This window comes from Poecilia formosa, unplaced genomic scaffold (genome assembly GCF_000485575.1).
Source record: "Poecilia formosa unplaced genomic scaffold, Poecilia_formosa-5.1.2 Scaffold206, whole genome shotgun sequence".
In the NCBI taxonomy this organism is placed as follows: Eukaryota; Metazoa; Chordata; class Actinopteri; order Cyprinodontiformes; family Poeciliidae; genus Poecilia; species Poecilia formosa.
In genome coordinates, this window is record NW_006800145.1 from 39,377 (window position 1) to 60,654 (window position 21,278).

Genomic DNA, 21,278 nt, shown 5'->3' on the forward strand with positions numbered 1-21,278 from the left:
CAGGAATTACCTTTCAAAACAGGAATATATATATAACCAAAAAAAAAAAAAAAGAAAAAGAAAGGAAATCTTTAACACTGAAAAAATAATTTTATATAGTTTGGAAATCTTGAGAGAGAAAAACTAATGCTAGAAACTGAAGACTAAATAAATAAGCAGAAAAAGAAAAGAATAGGAAGAAATGAAAACATTTCTGTTTCAAGCTAAGAAAGATAATCAAATGAGGCAGGAGTAGAATTAGAAAATAAGACATAATAATGTAAATAAACTGGAATTGGGGGTAAAAATCCTGTTTGAGAAATCCCTTTTAACTTAATTTATCTGTAAAACAAAACTTGAAAATCTTGGTGCCACCCAGGGCAGCGATAAATGAGCTGTCAGCTGTAACAGCCTATCAGTCAGAAATCCCATTCATATCCATATCATATCCTTGGGATGCCCTGCTTCATTCTGATGGGACTCTCTATCAGGCATCACTGTCCATTCAGATTGTAAAATATACGCAAACAATCCAGAGGTCACAAAGATGTCCTCCTCTGGCCACGTGAGTATGTGCTGTGTTAAAATAAAAACAAGACCTCACAGAAAATCCCACAATGAAACGGAGTCAGCTGGTCAAGACATCAGGAGGAAATAAAAAAAAGGACATCTAATCACATGGAACATATTATGACAGCTGCATCATTTAAAGAGCATTAAAAATATGAAATGTGAAAGAGTCCAGAATGTATGACTTCTGAACACTGCAAAGAAAACTCGTATCATAAGCATCAAAGTGTTAGTTTGACCCTTGATGGCTTCTCTGGGAGGTCATTACAGTGAGCAGAAGTGAGGTGTGTCCGTCAGCAAGCTTCTACTGCCATGATTTGACTAATGTAAAGCAGTTTCATAAATGAGGAGAGCAAGAAAATGTGCAGGTGGCAATTCTGATCTGTGGAAACCAAATGAGTTAAAAAGATACTTTAAGGCTTCTGAGGCTTTTAAAACGTTTTTACTCTTCCTTTTAGTTATTTTTACCACATGAGGGTAACGTGAATAAATTTAAAACAAAACTTCCAAAGGCTGATTTTGTTATTGAAAGACAAATGATCCAATCCAACCCTGTGTGAATCTGAATGCCTTTAGAAATTGCCTTGTGGCACCGAGCATCAATTTTCCCGATGCTTTGCTTTTTAAACATTTTCATATTATTGTTAATTTTCTAGTTAAGTGATTGATTCTACTGCTTTGGCAGTGATCTGGCTTGGTTATGTCTAGTTATATTTAACCAGGTGGATTTTTTTTCTCTTAACTGAAACCGTGATTTCAAATCACTGTGGAAAGTGATTTGACTCTCACTTTCCACCCCAAGTGAGAGTCAAATTGAGAACGTAGTAAACTTTCCAAATGTCTTGAATTTGTCAGTCAGTTATAGATACTGTATGGCTTATTGCTTTTTTTTTTTACCCACTTAAAGACCAACCAAATAATGGTTGGATTTAAAGGCTCTCTGTATAAAACTGCATAGTTTTACTTGTAAACACATTAAAAACCGCCTCTGGTTTGAATTCTTTCAGCCACTGGGGGAAAACTAGGTCAAAGGACTCGACTAAAGTAAACAACTCGGTTGAAACGTTTGGGACACGAGGTGAGATGTGGGATGAAGTTAGCTCATCTAATCCATTATGATCTGTGTTTTCCACTCCGATCGTCTTTAGTTTTATATTCATCTACTGTTGAATGTTAAATTTCACACTTTTTCTTAATGTCACCCATCACTGTAATTGGTGATGATAGGACTTATAAAAATTGCCTTCTTGGAAAAAAACTTCATGTATACTTTAGTTTGACGGCAAACTCCCAGACGAAAGCCTTTACTTACTTCCGATGAAAGGCGTGTTTGCATGGACAGATCCCCAGCTCATCTTTCTGCTTGAACTCCTCCAAGCACACCGCACATATCTGCAAGAGAAGGCCAGAGCTTCAGCTACCACTTCTGTATAAAGCGTGCAGGAACTGGAAATGTGTTGATAATTCAGTTCACTTTGGTTCTCTCTGCACTAATCTCAGTTTTGTGTCGGTGGACTGCAAACAAACCGCTCAGGCGAGCCATGAATGTCTGGCTCACAAAGAAAAACACAGCTGTGGCCAAAATCCACACAAAAAGACAATAAAAGGACATGGAAAAACCGAAGAGTAACTGACCAACTATGTCCGGTTATACAAGTCTTGACTACCTGTGGCCTTTTTCTGATTTAACGGGAAGGCAAACGTCGTCACTGGGAAAGCTTTTCAAACAAACATTGCAATGTGATTCTCTGAATGTTGTCAATGACGGATTCCAGATGGACAGGCCAATCCACTGATTCAAATGCATTTTTTCCTGAAGAAAACATTACTTTCATAGTGTTTAAAAAAATTTAATGAAAAGCAGTTTTCATCTGTTCTCTTTGGCAGGAACACAGCTCTGCACCAGACTCGTATAACTAGCAGTAGACCTAGTAACTTAATGTTTTGCTGTTTCAGTCAGTCAGTTTACTATAACTCACTGAAAAGGAGCCGTACCCAGTGTTCAGACTAGGACTATTTGTTCAATAATCAGTCATTTGAGGCGAAGCTATCAATTTTCAATTTGTCTTAAAGAGGGGAAAAAAGGCAAAGAAGCAATATTTGGCCTCACAGTTAAATTATGAGTCAACTCTGATAAAGTATGTTTTATAGTTCGGTTTCACAAGCTATACCGAGACGTGGTCAAATCACAGTCAATGGAAAAAACAACAAGCAGCAGTAAAAAGCACTGCTCACCAAAAGCAACACAAAGCAGCGCCTCGTGTTGCCAGAAAGTATGGATGAGCTCCATGAAAGCTCCTGCAAAGGTTTTCCTGGAAGATGTGTCCTATCTTTGCTAAGAATGAACAGGGTTTCAGAGGAACATCATGCCTCTGATGATCCGGGACGACTTTGCTGCTTCAAGACTCTCTCCCAGGAAGTCCAGAAGCAAAATGTGTGGCCATCACTCTGCCACTTTTAGCTCATTCACACTTTGGTTTTATCAACAGAACAATGATCTGCAGCTCACTGGCAACTTCACCCCTGAATGGCTGCAAAAAATGACGGATATGTATCAGCATTTGGTGCTACCAAGGGCGACACCAATAGTTGTAAGGTTTAGGGGACAAATACTTTTTTCCCATAAGGCAGGTTGATTTTTATAGCTTCTCCCTTTAATAAATTAAATCATCATTTGAAAATTGCAATTTTGGTTACTCATATTGTCTTTGACTGATGCTAACATATTGGATGATCTGAACGAGTGTGAACAAGTAGCAAAAACTGAATAAATCTGTAAGGGGGCAGAGAATAAAAGATATTCCATCAATATTTCAGAGGGCTGACATCAAAAAGCTCTTAAGCCTTAAACTTACAAAATGTTTATTAAGATTCATTTATTCAGAGAACTTCATCCTAACTCTCATCCATTCACCCAGCCCAAGATTAGCAAACTTAATGGTAGTTTAGTAGAGAAGCATTATTCATGTTCATGCTTTAAAGCTATCTTGGTTAACAGCGCCAGGGTTCACAGGCCTCCACGTGCTTTCCTAATTAGATTAACAGCCGGGGACCACCCATGACGGCGTGAGGCCCATGATCACAGCGGTGGCCGCACATCTAGGGTCACGCTTGCTGAGATCAAATATTTACAACCGTTTCCCAGATGAAAACAGATTCTTCTCAAATTAAGGCAGGACCAAAACAGACAGCTAAAGAGAAGAGAATTAAATATGGATGAGCTCAAAAACTAAAAGTCTATTTTTACCTGAAGGCTAAATTAGATTTGATTTGTAAAAGTACCGTCAAGCATCACTGTTGGACTGTGCGTCAGTCTATTTCTTTCTTGCCAAATACAGACAAGCACATTAATTAGTCAAGAACAGGTAAACTATCAAACCACAGGTTAACAAATCACTATTTTACCTTCTGTGTAAAGGTGACACGACAAATTCCAATTTGTCATTTTCTGCACTTTGTTAATACATGAATACAAAAACAATCATTTATGGTGGAGATTTCTGCAGAGTTCAGTCTTTACAGATTATCATGATGGGTGGACAGAACCTCCGATTCTGGATGGATGGATGGATGGATGGATGATGAATGGATAAAGGGATGGATATATTCGGAGGAAGGGATACAGAATAAGCAATGGGAAATATTTTCTGACCTTGAAAATAGCTAGCTTCCGATTCCTCAAGACTTTTGGAGATTGCGTGGGAACTCTGCATGTTGCCAACTGCATTAGTTGAATCACTTTGAAATGGTGCTGCATGAAGCTGCAAACATCCCTGGTACCGATCTCACAAAAGACTCTTGTTATGGACGAAGTGTGCAGTTAATGACTGGTCAGTGACCTGAGATGACAAGCCACACTGTGCCCACACCGAGCTGCTCCAAGAGTTAACAACAACCAATTCAGCGGCTGACAGAAACTTCAAATTACAAAAGCATGAGCATAGGAACGGTTCGTCTACCCGCACTCACAAAACTTCATTCACCTAGTGGACAGCTCTTTTATGGTAGAAGGTTTTCAGCTGCAACAATGACTCCTTTAGCCACCCAGATTTATGGGTGGATGGACAGCTGTGGCTGAAAAGAACTGTATGGGGGCCCGAAGCTTTTTCTTCTGACCAGTTTTGGACACAGAGCAGCTATTTGTTTGGATGTCTGCTTTGCTCTCTGCATTGGAGAACAGATCAATGTTCTTCCTTTTCTTGAACACCTTGCCTGAGATTTCACACTCACAGTTGAGATTGACAGGGAAAAACAAATCCCTTTTACCAATAGTCCTGTAAGCTTCAATTCAAACTTTCCCAAAATGTCACAGAAGTGAATGCTAAAATGGAAATTTTACAAACATTTTACTCAATTTGTGACTTAAAACCGTTGGAAACAGCAAAACGAGGTACGTACAGACTTTCTTTTCACTTGGTATGCAAAAATATTTGTCCTATGTATATATGAATGTTCTAATAACTGTATTTCTGTACTTTAAAACAACTTAGTTATTTACATTAAAGTTTTGTACAGGCTTCAGTCTGAGATATAATACTTGGCATCCCAAAATATTCAAGGCATAGTTTTCACCATTTTATCAAAGTAAACCAAAAGTCAAATTACTGACATTTTTAACACCAGATGTCATAAATACAATCAGTATTTGCTTTAGATTTAAAAGGTCTAAAAAAAATTACCTTGATCACTTTAATGCAAAAATATTTTGAAATATATTGCATGAAGTTCACTGTTTACATAACACATTTTTATGTGTGCCAAGAAGGTTGGTTAATTTCAAACAAACTGCGAAGAGACTCTTCTAGAAGATCTGATTAGGTTACACATCAGACGTTCTCCGGCATGCCTTGACCTGTAAACCAATCCCAAACAAAGCTTCTTTTCTGTACTTTCCATTAAAATGTTGAAATTCAACCTAGCCTCACTCATGCCTCCAGGATAATCCTTTACATTCAAAAGTGGGTCATCCAGTCTGAGTTGAGTGTGCATTATTGTCCTTGACTTCTTTATTTTGTTTCAGTCTTGAATCACATTACACTTTCTTTCTTAAAAAAAAAAAAAAAAACACTCATATGCCCTGAGGGGCCAAGAGGAGGGTGGCAATAAACTGTGCTGGAGTTGGTGTGAAGATGAGATTCCCGGTGCTAAAGGGTTGGGGCTCTTGACTGGAGTTCACTCTAATTCAAACCTGGTTCTGCTGCGTTCTAGTAGTTTTCCAACTAAGCTTAGGGGAGGTTACTATTATGCAATAACGCCACAACAGAGACTGATGAGTTAAACAGGATATGGTAGTTATCACATGGCAATGAGTCATGTGAGCGCATCATGAAGAAAGCAATGAATGTCCCGGTCTTTACTGCTGTCTGAATAAACAAATATATAACAAAACTGAGCAAAATGATTCCCCAAAAAGCATAGCTGAGTTTTATCACATTTTATTGGGATTAATGGGTTTGAGGTTTAATTTTTTTTTTTGAAGCCTCTTTTAAATATTTTTATTTAAATTTAAGAGCAGGACTTACAAAAAGTTAGTTTCCTCAACCATTTCATACACTATATTTAACTTAAGAATTTGAACAAGTCCAGCTTTTGTCAACTTAGGCTGATGTTTTATTTGACTGCATGTGATTTCATTGTTTTTATACCTAGGTTGTCTTACTTCAAAACATTCACATGGTATACAGTAAGCTTCACTTCCATTAAGGTTCTAATAACATCCATGTTTTCAAACCAAACCTTGTTAAAAGAACTTTTCCATGAAGTGGAAACCGTTAAAAGACAGAAATATTTTCATAAGTCAGGTTCAGGAGCTTTTGCACAACACAGGCTGTTATTAGCTTCCACCTTGACACAACACTAAGTGAACACAACATGTTCGCTCCACTGTTGTTCAACTTCCTATTTTCTGATCTAAAAACCGATTAAGTTAAATTCAGAATATTCCAACGATGACAAAAAAAAGAGCAGAAAATTTTCATATTGAAAAATCTAAAAGGTTAATGCTTACCTCATGCAAGTTTAGCTCTTTGACTTTTTCCTTCTGAATGACCTGAAAGGGAAACCAAAATATGATGAGAAGCATGCTTTTTAATACAGTTAAAGCAAACAATTCTATTGTATTAGTCATTACTTTAGACAATGAATAAAACAACTTTGACAGAATAAGTTCAAATCAGCTGCAAGTTTTCAAATAAAACATCCATGTGTAGAAGTGTGTTTGCAAACTCTGAGCTTGATGCTGTTCCACAGCCGACAGAGGAGCACAATGTTGTGGTGTTTTGAGGTTACAAGTCGAGAGACCAATTACAGAGACAAAGACTTCTTCTCTGCTAGGAGGTGGTCTTGCATGTGCTTCTGCACTTGTTTTAAATCAATATCAGGTTCTTTAACCATCTAGCAGCACAGTGAGTAAAACTGGCGTGCCTGTCTGTCTCTCTGTTGGACTAGCTTTGCAGGCTGCATGTTGCGCACACTCTTCTCCACTAATGGACACATTTCTTGCAGCATAGCCTGGCATTTAAAAAGTTCTGTGAGTGCACAGAGAATTACGTTGTACTTAAAAAAAAAAAAAAGCAACAATAGTCTTGAAATACCAACAGCTGTCAATCTAAATCGTACAACAGAAATTGTATGCTTCAAAGATAAGGGGGTTTAGGACTTTTTTTTCTGTACAATTTCATACAATTTATGCATTCCACTACCCCAGTACAATATATTTGATACATAATGCACAATGAAATATATCACTATACATTTCTGCATACTCATCATCAACGTGAATATCAGATCAATTTTCTGCTGTATTTTTGAGTGGGTGAAAGACAGACAACTGTGTTTTAAAAAATAATAATCAGAACAAACAAGAACTTGGTGCACAAATTCAAGATTACTGCATATTTTCTCCAATCCACACATGATCAAAACTGAATGTACAGGTTCAGATATATAGATACTCCCTCACTAATATTTGGTCAAACCTCCATTAGTGACTTTCTGTCAACACTGTGTTTTGAATCCATCAATGAGATTCTGCCATAATTCTGCCTGGATATTTGACAACTCTTCCACACAGAACTGGTACAGATCATCTGACTGAACATAAAATATTTACTTGCCAGAAAAACAATAATAATAATAATAATAATAATAATAATAATAATGATAATAATCAGTTTTGAAATAGATGAAGCATGTCAACATTAAGCTGCTGGAATAGCCAAAACCTCACCCCTAATTCAACATCTCAATATCAATAAGTGCAAAATTGCAGTTGCAAAAACTGTGTGGATGCAATAATTCATGGGCTATTATATTTAGGTGCCGTTCTCTCAGACTCTCCATTCCTACAATACATTTGCCCAGTTGGATCGATTTTTACTGTCCTTGATGCCCAAAACTCAATAAACATCTTAGGAGGCTTTACACTAGAGTTGTATCGTGTGTTTTAAATGAACCAAATGAACCCATGAATATAGAGCCTTTTTTGGGGGGAAGGAGTGAAAGCTCAGAAAAAAACACCAGTTGGGAGAAGCAAGTGAACTCTGGCACACCTGAACAGGTATTTAGAAAATTTCATGCCAAGCATCCAACCAAATTAAATGGGTTTTCATTTCCTCTTTTAAGAACAGTGTCTATCTTCATTCGTAATTATGCCAGAAGATAGCTGATGGGTTTTGATTTGGAACCAGCTAAGAAATATTAATTCAAACCTCAGTAGGGTGTATGTATATATATGACCCTGTGATGATAAGAGAGAACTAGTAGACCAAACCGTTGCACCCAGTTCTTGGTTTTAAAGTGATTGCAGTAGTTTGATGTATAACTTTCCACATTGCAAAAAAAAAAAAAAAAAGATTAGATGTAAATTAATGTTTATTAAAAAAATTATATTCAAGTCAATGACAAATGCGTGCAACCTTCAAATCGGAACTGTGTGAGTGTGTTTGTAAGCGTCATCTTACTTGTTTGTATGCATATAGCTCTTTGTGTGCTTGGTGCCGTAACCTGGGGAGACGGACAGACAAAACACCTTTCTGATTAGCAATTGATTGATTAACATGGACACATATCCTGCATCCTGCAATGGTGGACAAAACAAAAAGAGGTGGACAAAACTGGCTTTGGTAAAAGAGAACAAATTATCCAACAACGTTGGCTTTCATGTAAATTAGCAAACGCATCAGGAGATAATTTTACATGTAATATACTTTAGAGAGAAGGTCAAAAAAGAAAGAGCAGAATAAATGTCTTGGCAAAGTGTGGTGAGTCACAAAGTTCAGTCTGTCATTTATTTCACCAGGCCAAAAATAACTTCCTGACTAAAAACATATGGCTTTAATCAACCAAACACAGAAAGAAGGCAGGATATCTCCTGAAAGAAAACTTAGAATCTTTAGAGATTTATTTTGCCAACTGAGGCAGGAGTAAGTCAAATTACATATAAACAGATGATATTCTTGGAAGACTTTAAGCCCTCCTTTCTTTACAAAACACTGCACCCTCAGGTAAAACTATAATTAAGTGAGATTTTAACAGCCATTAGGAACTGCAGGCTGTTTAAACAAGTCTTACACAGTTCCAAGAAAGTTGGGACAGACACAAGTTGAGCTTTAAATACACATACTTCAGAGAACAGCAAGAGAACATGATGGACATTTAATGAGAAGAGAATCCACAGAACATACTTCAGAGGGAGATTAAATAATACAGAAAAGGGACGGGGGAAAAAAAAGCAAAAGAGACAAAAGAAATTCATAGGTTTGTAAGATTTACCTCCATTACTAGTAACCTTAACCTCTCGCAGCAGAGTGAGAGGGATCTGTAAAACAAGCAGCACAGTCTAGGAGAAAAACTGACATTTTGAAAGAGGTCAGCATGTAAAGGTGCAGAGATTCCAAATGGTTTGGGGGATCCTGTGGGGTGGGGGTGGGGGGGTCAAAGTTCAAAACGTAACTGGATTATGAATGATTTATGTGGGGTGTTCGGCAGGGTTGCGAAGGCCGACGAAGAGGATAAATGAAAAGAATGTTACATCTCTTGCCATCCAGCATGAGCAGTTTTAAAAATGTTTTTAAAACATTAATAATGGAAACTGTTTGACGTACCAGCCAATTGACCAGTCAATATAAGTCAGTAAAAGAAAATCTGAAAAGCAGAACAGTATCAAAATCAGTATTGGGCATTAAGGAGTAATGATGCATCCAGCTGAGATGTTACACATTATTGGGTTCAGAATATCTTTCGAATTTTCAGGAAGTCTAGGAATTCCCTTTATTTGTTTTAACAAATAGAAAAAAGTTTGGATATTCCAGTTGTGCTGCTGCAAACCTTTAGGTTTTTTATGACTACATGAAAAACCCATGACTTATGAATGGTGATCTTTATGCCAAAAAGTCTTTTTTGGTTTTTACCAACTGAAGAAAGGTTTTATAAATCTCAAAGTGAGTTTAAAAAAAAAAAATAAAAAATCTGGGATCGGTCCAGAATTATTCAAATGAGATTTGACAAGACTAAATGTTTTACATTTCGAGCAAATGTAGCTGAGACTGGTGAAACTAAAACAGTTTTTCAATTTAGAATCAACAAGAAGCTTTGAGACCAATTTTAATTTTAGTGTTGTTGCCTGCAAACCATCGGGACAGGGGTGTCTAAATTGTGACCCATTGATTATTTGAGACCCTCATCATGACTTTGTGGCTTCAGTCTACAATTTAAGCAGGCAATTTAGTCCAAAGGTTGTCAATTCAGATGGATTTTTTTCTCTCTCTCTTCACTAGCTGCATTTCCTTTACAAACGTGCACAAAACTTTATCAATATATTCTGGTAATGTCAAAAAAATAAATAAAATAAAATAAATTTTTGCAATTCCAGTGTCTCCAACTTTTCACACACGGAATGAATTTCTGCTAAAACCATGTCTTCTTATTCATTTCTTCATCTCTGGATGTTGCACATTCCCTGATCTTTTGCTGGCACAACCAAATAAACCAACTGTTCAAGCACTGTTATTGTTTATTTACAGAAAGTGAAGAATACGTACTATAGGAACACGGTCAGCCTTTAGGCAAACCATGCTACATATTTTACACGTGTGTGGACAGGCTGACAAACCACTGAGAGAGGTGGTTGAGGGTTTCTGTGAGAGGCTGCCTTGTGTCAAAGTGTGTGTGCAAATATGTCTCTGCTGGAATTTCGCATGTCAACTCTAACACTGGCATCTTTTAATCATATGTCCATAAAGCAAGAGATGTGATGTGGAAAAAAGAAAAAAAAAAGAAAAACAGAATTACCCTTCTGTGACCTTTAAGGCTAATCTGGTTCTCACCAGAATCCTTTTCAAAGCAGAAAAATTATCATAATCAAGACTGAAAAGATAAAAATTACAGATTTGTAATCAAGTCACTTGTAAACACACCATCTGACAACAGTGTGGGCCCCTACACTAGAATACAAGCCCATTCATAACCATAAAATGTTTAAACTGCAAATTAAATAAAGGCTAACACTTACTGAGGAGTTGCATACAGTGCAAAAATCCCTCACAAAATGCCTTTTTGGAACATTTAGCAACGTTTTGCTGCAGAAAATGTGTAGCTGAATTTTTTGCTGCCGGTTAGCTGCCACAAAAATTGTGATGTGTGCTTTTTCTGTTACCACAATGATAGGTGTACAAGAATACTGCAAACACATGGGCACAGCTAAGATTACCAGTTTTCAGCAAGAATGCACTGAACTGAAGTGTGTACAAGTAATTTTGGTCCAGTCGTTTGGAAGGCTGCTTCTTTAGCTTTGTAAAAGAAATCCTTTACAGAGCAAAAATGTCTCTTTTTACTTCTAGTTGCCAAGCTGATCCTGACGTTCAGTACTGAATCACTGAACTACATGTAAGCCATGAAGTGTTTCTAATTTACAGGTAGATGAGAAATTGTAGGAGTAGTTATTTTTACTTACCCTCTGCCCTGCAAGACAGGATATGGCAAGATGGCGAGGGGAGAGTTTTAGGAGAAACAGCTGCTTCTCACTGTCTCAGATAAAACAATGTAGTGCATTATGTGTGTTCAGTTTGCTACTGGCTGAAAACAAACACCCTGCATTACCAGCACTGAGGATAATCTGATTATACCCAGTATTTTATAAAGAGGGTTGAGGAATTGACTACTGAAGTAAAGATTGTTTTTGGATTATGGATATTTAGCAGATTACTCGTAAATCTTGCTGGATTTCAGATGGTTAAAATAAAGTACTAAAATTGGCACTTTTAAAATCTAACAAATGCAGAAGTAATAGTGGTACGACAGACACAAAAGAATATAATGGGAGCAATGAAGAGGATAAGAGACTTCAAGTGCCATGATTATAGAAAGCAACTTAAATGTAACTCTTACATAATTTAGATAATTTTATTAAAGGAAAGTGTCTTCTCCAAACTGTGCTGTTGAAATATTCTATCTGTTTTTGAAAACGTTTTTAGACACAAAAATCATCACAACACTTTAAAAAGGAAGAAATAAACAACAGCAATGGCAATGCCACACAGTATGGTGGTTGTAAACAAGTTTATATCATATTCTATACACTCTAATGGCATTCATATACAGTTAGTCAATGATGCAGACACAGACAGATTCTCTACTATTTGATTTAACAGTTGCTATCAACGCCTTCTGTTTTGACATTCTTCAGGATCCCAAGTCGCTCAACAGAACAGACATTTGGTATAGTATGAATAAAAATTCAATATATATTGTGGGTGTAACAATACAGTCAGCTAATGAAATGAGACTTTATATGACATTGGGTTGGCAAAAATGTAGTAATTTTTTTTTGGAAGAACTAAAAACTTCCATTTTATTGCAAACATATTAAGGGGTCTACAAATAAAAAATGTTTTAAAGGATTTGTAATCAGTGCAGAATATCAACCCAGTTTTGACTTATTTCTATAAGTTGTGTGTTTTCTAAGGTATTTCTGAAGCAAAAACAAAAAATCTTCACAAATAAAAATTCATAAATAAAATAAATTAAACATAAATAGATCTGTTTCAAAGGTTCTATTCAGTGTTGCATTATCCAGTTTAGGTTTTGACCAGAGTAAGTATTTTAGATTTTGAACAAAACATGATCAAATTCATCCAGACCTACTAAAACTAGCTAGCTTTTCCTCCAAAGCGGATGTAGATGTTGACCTTAGATCTTCTACACTCAACGCTAAAGAAATTCCTGAATGACAGTTTTTGCCACGGACCCATGAAAAAGCCAGGAATCTCTCATCCAAAACTAAAATGTGCGCAGCTCTTACCTGATCAGGTAGCAGCAGAAGAGGAGGCTGAGGATGAAGACAAAGATGGCTGTCCCAAAGACCACAATGTAGATATTAAGAGGAAGGTTCTGGAACCCTATATTTGGCATCTTGAAACCGTAGTGTGGGAAATCGGAGCTCATGGATATTCTAGATGGAGAGAGACATATGACATGCAAAATGTAAGTAGTTGCACATTCTGTCTGCACTGAGAGACACATAATATGTGTTGACATAAGATAGTACAAAGTAAATCTAAGCATTTTTATTTTGAATATTTTGTATTATGAAAGTACAGCTCAGGTATTTTAAATGTTAAAATCAGTAAATAGACTAAAAAGATACTCATGGAAAATCAACAGTATTTAGAGCAGACCTACACATTTTACAGCCTGGGGGGCCACATTAAGCCTTTTTCGTAGAAGTTGGTGGCCCTCGTAGGTCAATAAAAAATCTCAAGTCAAAAATGCCAAAAGTGTTAATCCTACATGCAAGCACAAGTGTGCTTCTGTAATTTTTAAGTGTTGACAGGATCAATATTTCAGCCCGACTGCCCAATATTGTGCGGCCTAACTCCTACTTGCTGAAATCGAAGGTAAAGTGACTCTGACATCTGTTCCTAGGAATTACTGTTTAAACTGGCTTTATAGACTGAACAAACATCCAGTAATCTGCACAAACATGGTTTCTCTGACAACTGCATTTTTCCAAAAGAGTCACTAAGAGGAAATTGAAATAATGCAGTTGTAATTCATTTATTGCTCAGTTGCCATGGGACCTGGTACAAACCTGCTAAAAACCAGTTCAGTTAATGATCTGGCCCTCACCAATACTATATTCATGTGGTCCTTCAGGAAAATAATTTATCCTGATTTTAACATTGCAGTGTCTTCAAATATATAATTAAACACATTACAAATTAAAACAGCTTAAATTTTGAAAATAATTTAGCCAAGTGTAGGTATTGACAACATCCAATTACAGCGATGCATAATGAATTTTAACAGGGCACATGATACTAATTGGTGAAGAGACTCAGGATTTATACCAGTAGAGACAAAAGACATAACTAAACTAATGCAACTAGGAATGCACAGACATAAAAATTTGGGCCAGTATTTATTTCTAATATTAATATATCTGTGATAGTCGATAACAAATGTGTACAGATGTCATACATTTCACTACATTTTCAACACCTCGATAAAAATGACCACCCTGCTGACTTCAATGGCTTCTTTGTTTCAGTTAAACTTCCCACAGTCCTGAGCTGCATCACTGTTACTGTCACATAACCAAACAAATGCCACATGGCCAACTGTCTTCCCTCCCCCTCCAGAAACAAAAGGAAATTCCTAATATCACCGTACATACCAATGTTAGTGCCAACATACTGTGCATCCCCTAAATGGAATGTTCAACCCTATAAATGCACCTTTTAAATTTCGTCCTCACTTAAAACCGGATGCTCATTTGTGCAAAAACAAAATGCTGAAGATTTGCATAAACCGGTTAAACCTAAAAAATACATCATCTAAACTGAAAGCAAATAGCAGATGAATCTCTTAATGAACAACAAATAGCACAAAGGCAATATGGCATGCATAACATTTAGCCTCATCTATGGCTAATGCAATTTAATGGAGCTATATACAACCCCTCTATTTTAAAACAGACAGATACAGTGCCTTGCCACAGTATTAACACCCCTTGAACTTTTTCATATTTCATCCTGTTACAACCACAAAGATCAAAGTATTTCTTTTGATCTGTTGACCAAAAGAGAACAGAGATAGAACATTGCTTTCAAAAGCTATTTCCACCTAAAAACCTAAATTTCAATCACTAAGACCTAACAATTTATAAATTAAGAATAAATACATCTGTTTTGCTCTGTCTGTCACATGCTCTATGAAGTTGGTGGTTGCAACGGATCAGAAATGTGAAAAAGTTCAAAGGGAAAATGGATTACTTTTGCAAGATGCTGATTCTGCATATATCGTTTGTTTAAACAAATCCCATCATTAAAGCCCTATAAACTAATTTGTAAGTAATGCCATACCAATAACAGCCTATTGGTCAAGTTCTCCCACTCAAAGGGAACATGACCAGACATGTCCACACCTACACTTAAAGAGGGACCGTGGAAGAGGAGGAGGAGCAGTAGGCGGAGGGGACGACAGGAATAGCTGTCTGCTCCTTTAGGGACATCGTCTAGGGCCTCAACCCACCCCAAACAGCTTCGTTCCCCGACACTCCCCCTGTGGAAACTTTAAGGACTATTAACAATCCCCTGGATAACCATAAACTCGCCCCCACACAAACGGGCACTCGGTTATACAACATCAGGATAACCTCAGCCCCTGAACTACAGCTACACTCAGTCCTTGCATAAGGAACCCCCTCCTTCTCAACTCCCGTAAGATATGCCTGTGTAAAGCTTGATGCAAAGGAAGTGTTCCCACATCTACCTTATGTATCTGATGGTTCTCTTTCAGATCAATGTCTAAGCATCTTACTGTGACCAAAAATTAGCAGCTGGGCTAAGTTTCATGGATGACTCCAGCAAACAAGTATGCAGGACAGGAAGTTTAACGAGGACACAAAGGCCGGTCGGGTTGTGTGGAGTTGCATAAGAAGTGAAAGTCAACAACGCTCCACAGTCTTTAAAGATATCATCATGCCTAGAAGTTTTAGCAGCTGGCAGGGGATTTCACTCAGCTCTTTACATAAATCGTTGACAGGACAAACAAGTTGGCTGACTGATGAGGCTGCTACATTACACTTATTAAATGGATCCAACAGAGCTGCTACAAAAACATCACCCAATCGCTCCCACGAGGAAATTAAATACTTGAGATTTTAGACCATCTTTATACCATCTACAGCACTGATTCCCAAGCAAGTTGTGGATAAAGAGAGTCCCTTTGGACAAAGTTATAGCTTACCAACCCAACGGCTTAAAGTTGCTCTAATGAGATTCCAAAAAAGGTTTGAATTGACCAGCTTTTCATTCTGCATACGGACCGACCTGTTAGTGCACACTGCTGGTCCGCTTGTCTAAACGAGGCTACTACACTTTTCCCTCACTTACAAATGGGACAAATTCACATGCAGAGTTAAACAAGTACTCTGATGGTTGAATCAGAATCAATGAATCAAAACAAGAAAAAAAAAATCTTATGTCTATATATTTATATATCCAACACTACTGTAAAATTACAGCTGAGGCCAAAATTATTCAAACCCCTGGCAGATTTACATTTAAAGTAACCTCTAATGTAACTCCACATAATTCACAAATATGCTGACCCCATGAATGTGTCAAAGACATCATTGTCCCCATATTTCCAGCTCTTTAATCTAAAGTTGAAGGTCTAACTGTGTAAGATATTTCTTCCCTTATCTGAACACAAACACATCACTGAGCTACAGCAAAATGACAAACACCACTGTTTGTCATTTTGCAGACAAAACAGTTTGACATTTCACCATTCTTTTAATAAATCATCATACTACTAATCATTAAAATGACTTGATAAAACATGTAAATTCATGCAGACCACAGATTCATGCATGTGCCATTTCTTTTGACGTACACATACCCAAGTGGTGCCTTCATGCTGAAGAACAGAAAAGTCTGCACAGACTTGCAGCACAGGCCTCTGTAAAGTGACATAATGTGTTGTTGAGAAAGAAACTTGTGAGTTTGCTGCTGGTAAGATTTCTGGACCACAGTATTTCTGTCTCCCTTTCAGATCAGCCCACGTTGAACCCATGCCCCTCTCCACTGTGACTCCTTTTTGGTGTCTCTGTCTGATGAAAGACACAGCGACCTCCCCTTGCTTATCAACAGTCAGAAACAGCCACCTCTGGAAAAATCAGAGTCAAACATACTGACAAATCTACAGATGAATTGCAGAAGTGTCCATGTCTCTTCATTTTACCATACAACCACAAACTTCATTGTATTAAACTAAGATTGTATGGAGAAGACAAATACAAAGTAGCAATACGTCAAAGGGGGGCAAAGCAAACACTTTAACTTTTTGGTCTAGGTGCAAAGTGCTATGTGTGACAGAAAACTAACAATCCACAGGACACTGCACAATTGAAAATGGTGGTGGCAGCATCATGCCGTGGGAATGCTCATCAGCAGAAGCAGATTTTAAAATATATGGAGCAACACTGAAAGAACACATTTAAAAATGGTGCAGAGGTGAGCAATTACTAAGAATACAATTAGAGCAACAATAGAAAGCTTCAATTTACATGTATTTCAAATGGCCCAGTCAAAGTCCAGACCTACACCCAATTGAGAATCTGTAGCAAAATGTTAACATTATTACTTCCCATCCTCTGAGCTTGAGTGATACTGCACACTTGGAATAGGCTAAATTTTCTGTCTCTAGATGTACAAAACTGGTGTAAGACTTGCTGACTGTTAATCCCCATCAAACTGTGTTTTATTCATGAAACATTTTGAAAAACCGTATTTTCCCTTCTGTTCCACAATGTATGTGTTACTTTGAGTAATTTTGTCATATAAAAGTCCCAGTAACCATTTGTGATTGTGAAAATATGGTTCAAATAAATAACCAAGAAGAAAACTTTATTCTTGACAGATTGACAAGCTTAAAGAGTACAATTTTGTCCAGCCCCAATAAATAAACCCAACTTTTCATTTTTGTCTGCTGAATTTAAAAAGCTATGATTCACTTTTTTTATGTTATGGTTGTAGTTTTCTTCTGGTATTGCTGTTTAAATAATTACCACCGTCAGCATTTTACCCAATATACAAACATACTTGAACATTAACATAGTCCTAGTTTTTGGCAAAAGTTTGGTGGTGACATGACACTATGAGCATGATAATTCTAGGCATTTAGGTCTTTAGAGAACATTATTGTAAAAATGTCATTACTCATGGAAATTAGATTTTGTGACTCAGTTTTCAACTAGGTGCCACGACGCTGAATCTGCCAACAACTCCTTTGGTGTCAAGAATCGCTGATCGACAGGATCTTGGGAGTACCCTGTGATCCAGAAATCCAAACCCACTCGCAGTTAACATCCCACACAAACCAGAAATGTATCTAGAGTGAAACACTGCCAATGAGTGTATATGAACAACATTACACTCAGACCGGTAAGAAATTCGAGGAAAAAAAAAAAAAAAGACAAGCAAATGGCTGAGTTTTCCATGCAGGTCAGTGATGACTCAGTGGTTTCACAAAGTTATGGTGAATAACTTCCACCATTATCCAAACAAGTGAGGCATAACTTCTTTGTTTAGCGACAGTATTTTCTGAACAATGGTTGACAGGCTTGCAATTTTATAAAACAAAGCCCGATGAGGTTTCTCTGGTGCGCTGGATCTTTAATAGCTGAATACATATTTTACTTGGTAAGTAACCACATTGTTTTTCACAAATATTGTAATTCTGATGTAAAACAATGCAAGTATCCAATTAAGAATATCTAATATGTCCAAACTCTAATGGATTCTACAAAATGGTTTGTTTCCCTCTCAGCTCTCCCGGTGGCGCAATTCCAAACAGCCCAAGGGATTAATCCCAAAAGAGTAGGTAAACGTGGTATGATATGATAACTAACAGCATCTCATGGCTGCTAAACGGTAGAAATGATTTCACCTTTGATTCCAACTCTCTTACCAATCGTCTCTTCTCTCTCACTCAATTGTTTTCATATGGCCTCACCCCATTACGTAATGAGCAACAAGAATGTGCACAGCACATCACATTCATGAGAAATGAGAAAGGGCAGAGACAATGCTTCTTGGTTTGTGAAATATCATATTGTCTAACTTTTACATTTTAAATTATACTGTTAAAATGCCTTCAAATGCCAATTTATTGAGAAGTTTTGGGGTTTTTTTTGGAGGGGGAGGTGGTTTCCCACAAGAGTAAAAATAAATGTGTTTACTTTAAAAAGAAAAAAAGATAGATCACAGTTGTTTTAAACCATTTAGTTACTACTCTTTTTAATGTTGCTATAGTAAAGAAGACTAATTATTACAGCACTATCATTCTCCATAAATCTATCCATCTATGTCTAATCTATGTAATATGCTTCACTTGATCATGGAGTTAGAGTATTATTGAAAATTAAAGTTATTTCACTAATTTATTGAAGTAGTCTCTACACAAAGTAACTGGAAGAGGAAAAACAACCAAAAAATGGGATAACAATTAATAAAATAAAACAAAGTGAATCCAGCATAATACCTGACAATATGGCCCCAAACTTTTATTTTACATATCTGACTTTTTTCCTCCTTATGTTTCGATTTTTATTTGCTGCCTTCTGTCTATACTAGTTTTAAGCTCTTGATTATTTTTTTTTTTAATTAACCTTATCTGTTCTTTGCAGATTCCAATTTTCTGTGTAAACAGGGGTTTTACCAGGCTAGTTTGGTATTTTTTATTACCATAACACTGTTCTTGATTATGTGGGAACTTCCTCTCGGGATTTCAAAACAGCTAATACAATGCCTCTGAGTCCTACTCATCTCAATCTACACCATTATTAGAAATTGTTCTCCAAAACATAAACAGGTTGGGGGAAAAAACATCCGCTCCACGCAAACAAAAACCTCTGGCCAATCAATACTACACAGTGGGCCAGAGGTCAACATTTCATGAGGGGACTTTCTAGTTTCCACACGAGTCATCAAGGCATATTTGCTCAATACAACAGTTTAATTTTGACCGGTGCTGTTGGTCAAAACAAATATTTTTTGTAGTTTTCCAGTCATCACCATAAATCATCAGTTTAATTTGACAGGACGCCAGTTTGGACCAATAACAACTATTATTTGCCAAAATACTTGGTCCACTCCAAATAGCTAGAAAAAGTGTGACAGGGTAAAAATAAAGTTATTTAATAAAGCAGCTAATCTTACAAATTTTGCTTAACACAACTGTCTTGAGCTTGATGTACCCAATAGACGGTTTAACATTACTGTAAATACAAAAATGAGGACTGTTGACGTGTCTTTACTACATAGAATTTAGGTCAATTGAAAGTCTTAAACTGATCTAGTTTCAGTCAGATCTGTAACTGTGGAGAAAACGTGGGACTTTAAGGAACCTTCCGGGATTGGCTGACAATAATTATCCAAAGAGCAGATTCATCAATCCTCCAGGTCACACACAAACAATGAACAACAAGGTACAAAGCACTAGAGACCTCACTTGTCTCAGTTAATGTCAGAGTTGATGTTTCAACAAAAAGAAAGAGACTGGACAGAGATGTGTTATCCATGGAAGAGTTCCAATGTCAAAACCTCAGCTGACACAAAACATCTTGACGTTTCCCAAGATCTTTAGGGAAAACTTAAGTTGACTGGTGAAACAAAAGTTAAATTTCTTGTTTCACATCTGGTATAAAACTAACAATAGAACGTCGCCTGCAAGTAAACATGGTGTGCTTAGAGAGATGGCTTGGGACTGGTTAGTAACTTTAGGACCTCTCTTTTTGAATTCTGTACTAGAGTCTGGCCTTAAGAGGCCTTACACTCAATGACCTAATGTGAACCAGCAGCTCAAATAATTAGATTCAAACAAAACAAAAGGCATGGTTTGGGCTGGCCTAGTCAAAGTCCAGACGTTTTGTGGCATGACTTTAAACAAAACCTTTCAATGTGGCTGAAATAAAACAAATTCACAAAGCAGAGTGAGGCAAACTTCCTCAACAGCAATGTAAAAACTGATGCCTGATTACTGCTCATTAATTATGGTATGTTTACTGCTGAAAATAGTAGCATAGCCGGGTATTAGGTTTAGAAAAGTGCTTTCTGTATTTGCCCAGGTTATGTTTGGGAATACAATCTGAAGATCTGAACCATGCAATTATGAAAAATAAAAGCTTACAGAAGGAGCAAATACTTTATTACACAGAACTGAACATCCTGCATCACAAAGCTGGATTTCCTTTGCTGTTTTAGACAAAACAATTTGTCTCCCTATCCTCCTTAGTAAGTAAACTCAGCCTTGCATAACTTATTTGTCATGCTTAGCAGACTACAAGGTTTTATCAAGTGCAATAAAACCCCACAGCCACCCACCTCTCCGCCCAGACGTTATCCTTTATTGTGACTGAGCCATTTGCACACATATTACAAGAGCAAACAATGACCTCCTAAGCCTATATGCCTCAAATTGTCATTTCAAACAGCTGATGAGTCAGACAGCCACTGTTTTCAATCAAAAAAGCAGTAAAAATGCCAAGCCTAAAAAAAAAAATAAATAAATAAAAAAAACACTCCACACTTTACTTTTCAGACCCATGTGGTTATTTTAACAAATACCACAATGCTTCCTGTAAACACCCGTTTCACTTTGGCTTCGTACAGTAGTTCTTGTCAGCAGTCTACTGAATAATAGTTAAACATCTGAATGAGAAGTGG

At 36.9% G+C, this 21,278-nt stretch overlaps 1 protein-coding gene across 5 annotated transcripts in view; it reads right to left on the reverse strand.

The window, feature by feature from the left end:
- Positions 1-21,278, reverse strand: part of rnf24 (ring finger protein 24) — a 31,839-nt gene that overhangs the window by 3,447 nt on the left and 7,114 nt on the right. For 2 of the 5 annotated variants that reach the window (XM_007567247.2, XM_016679264.1), the window contains exons 2-5: positions 12,848-12,997; positions 8,511-8,553; positions 6,557-6,598; positions 1,862-1,941 (exon numbers count right to left, since the gene is read on the reverse strand). In XM_007567247.2, coding sequence (XP_007567309.1) covers positions 1,862-1,941; positions 6,557-6,598; positions 8,511-8,553; positions 12,848-12,990 — 308 coding nt within the window. In that variant the 5' untranslated portion in view covers positions 12,991-12,997. Of the gene's footprint in view, positions 1-1,861; positions 1,942-6,556; positions 6,599-8,510; positions 8,554-12,847; positions 12,998-13,227; positions 13,499-16,452; positions 16,513-21,278 lie in introns of those variants that run through there. The other 3 variants (XM_016679261.1, XM_016679262.1, XM_016679263.1) reach the window with 3 other exon arrangements.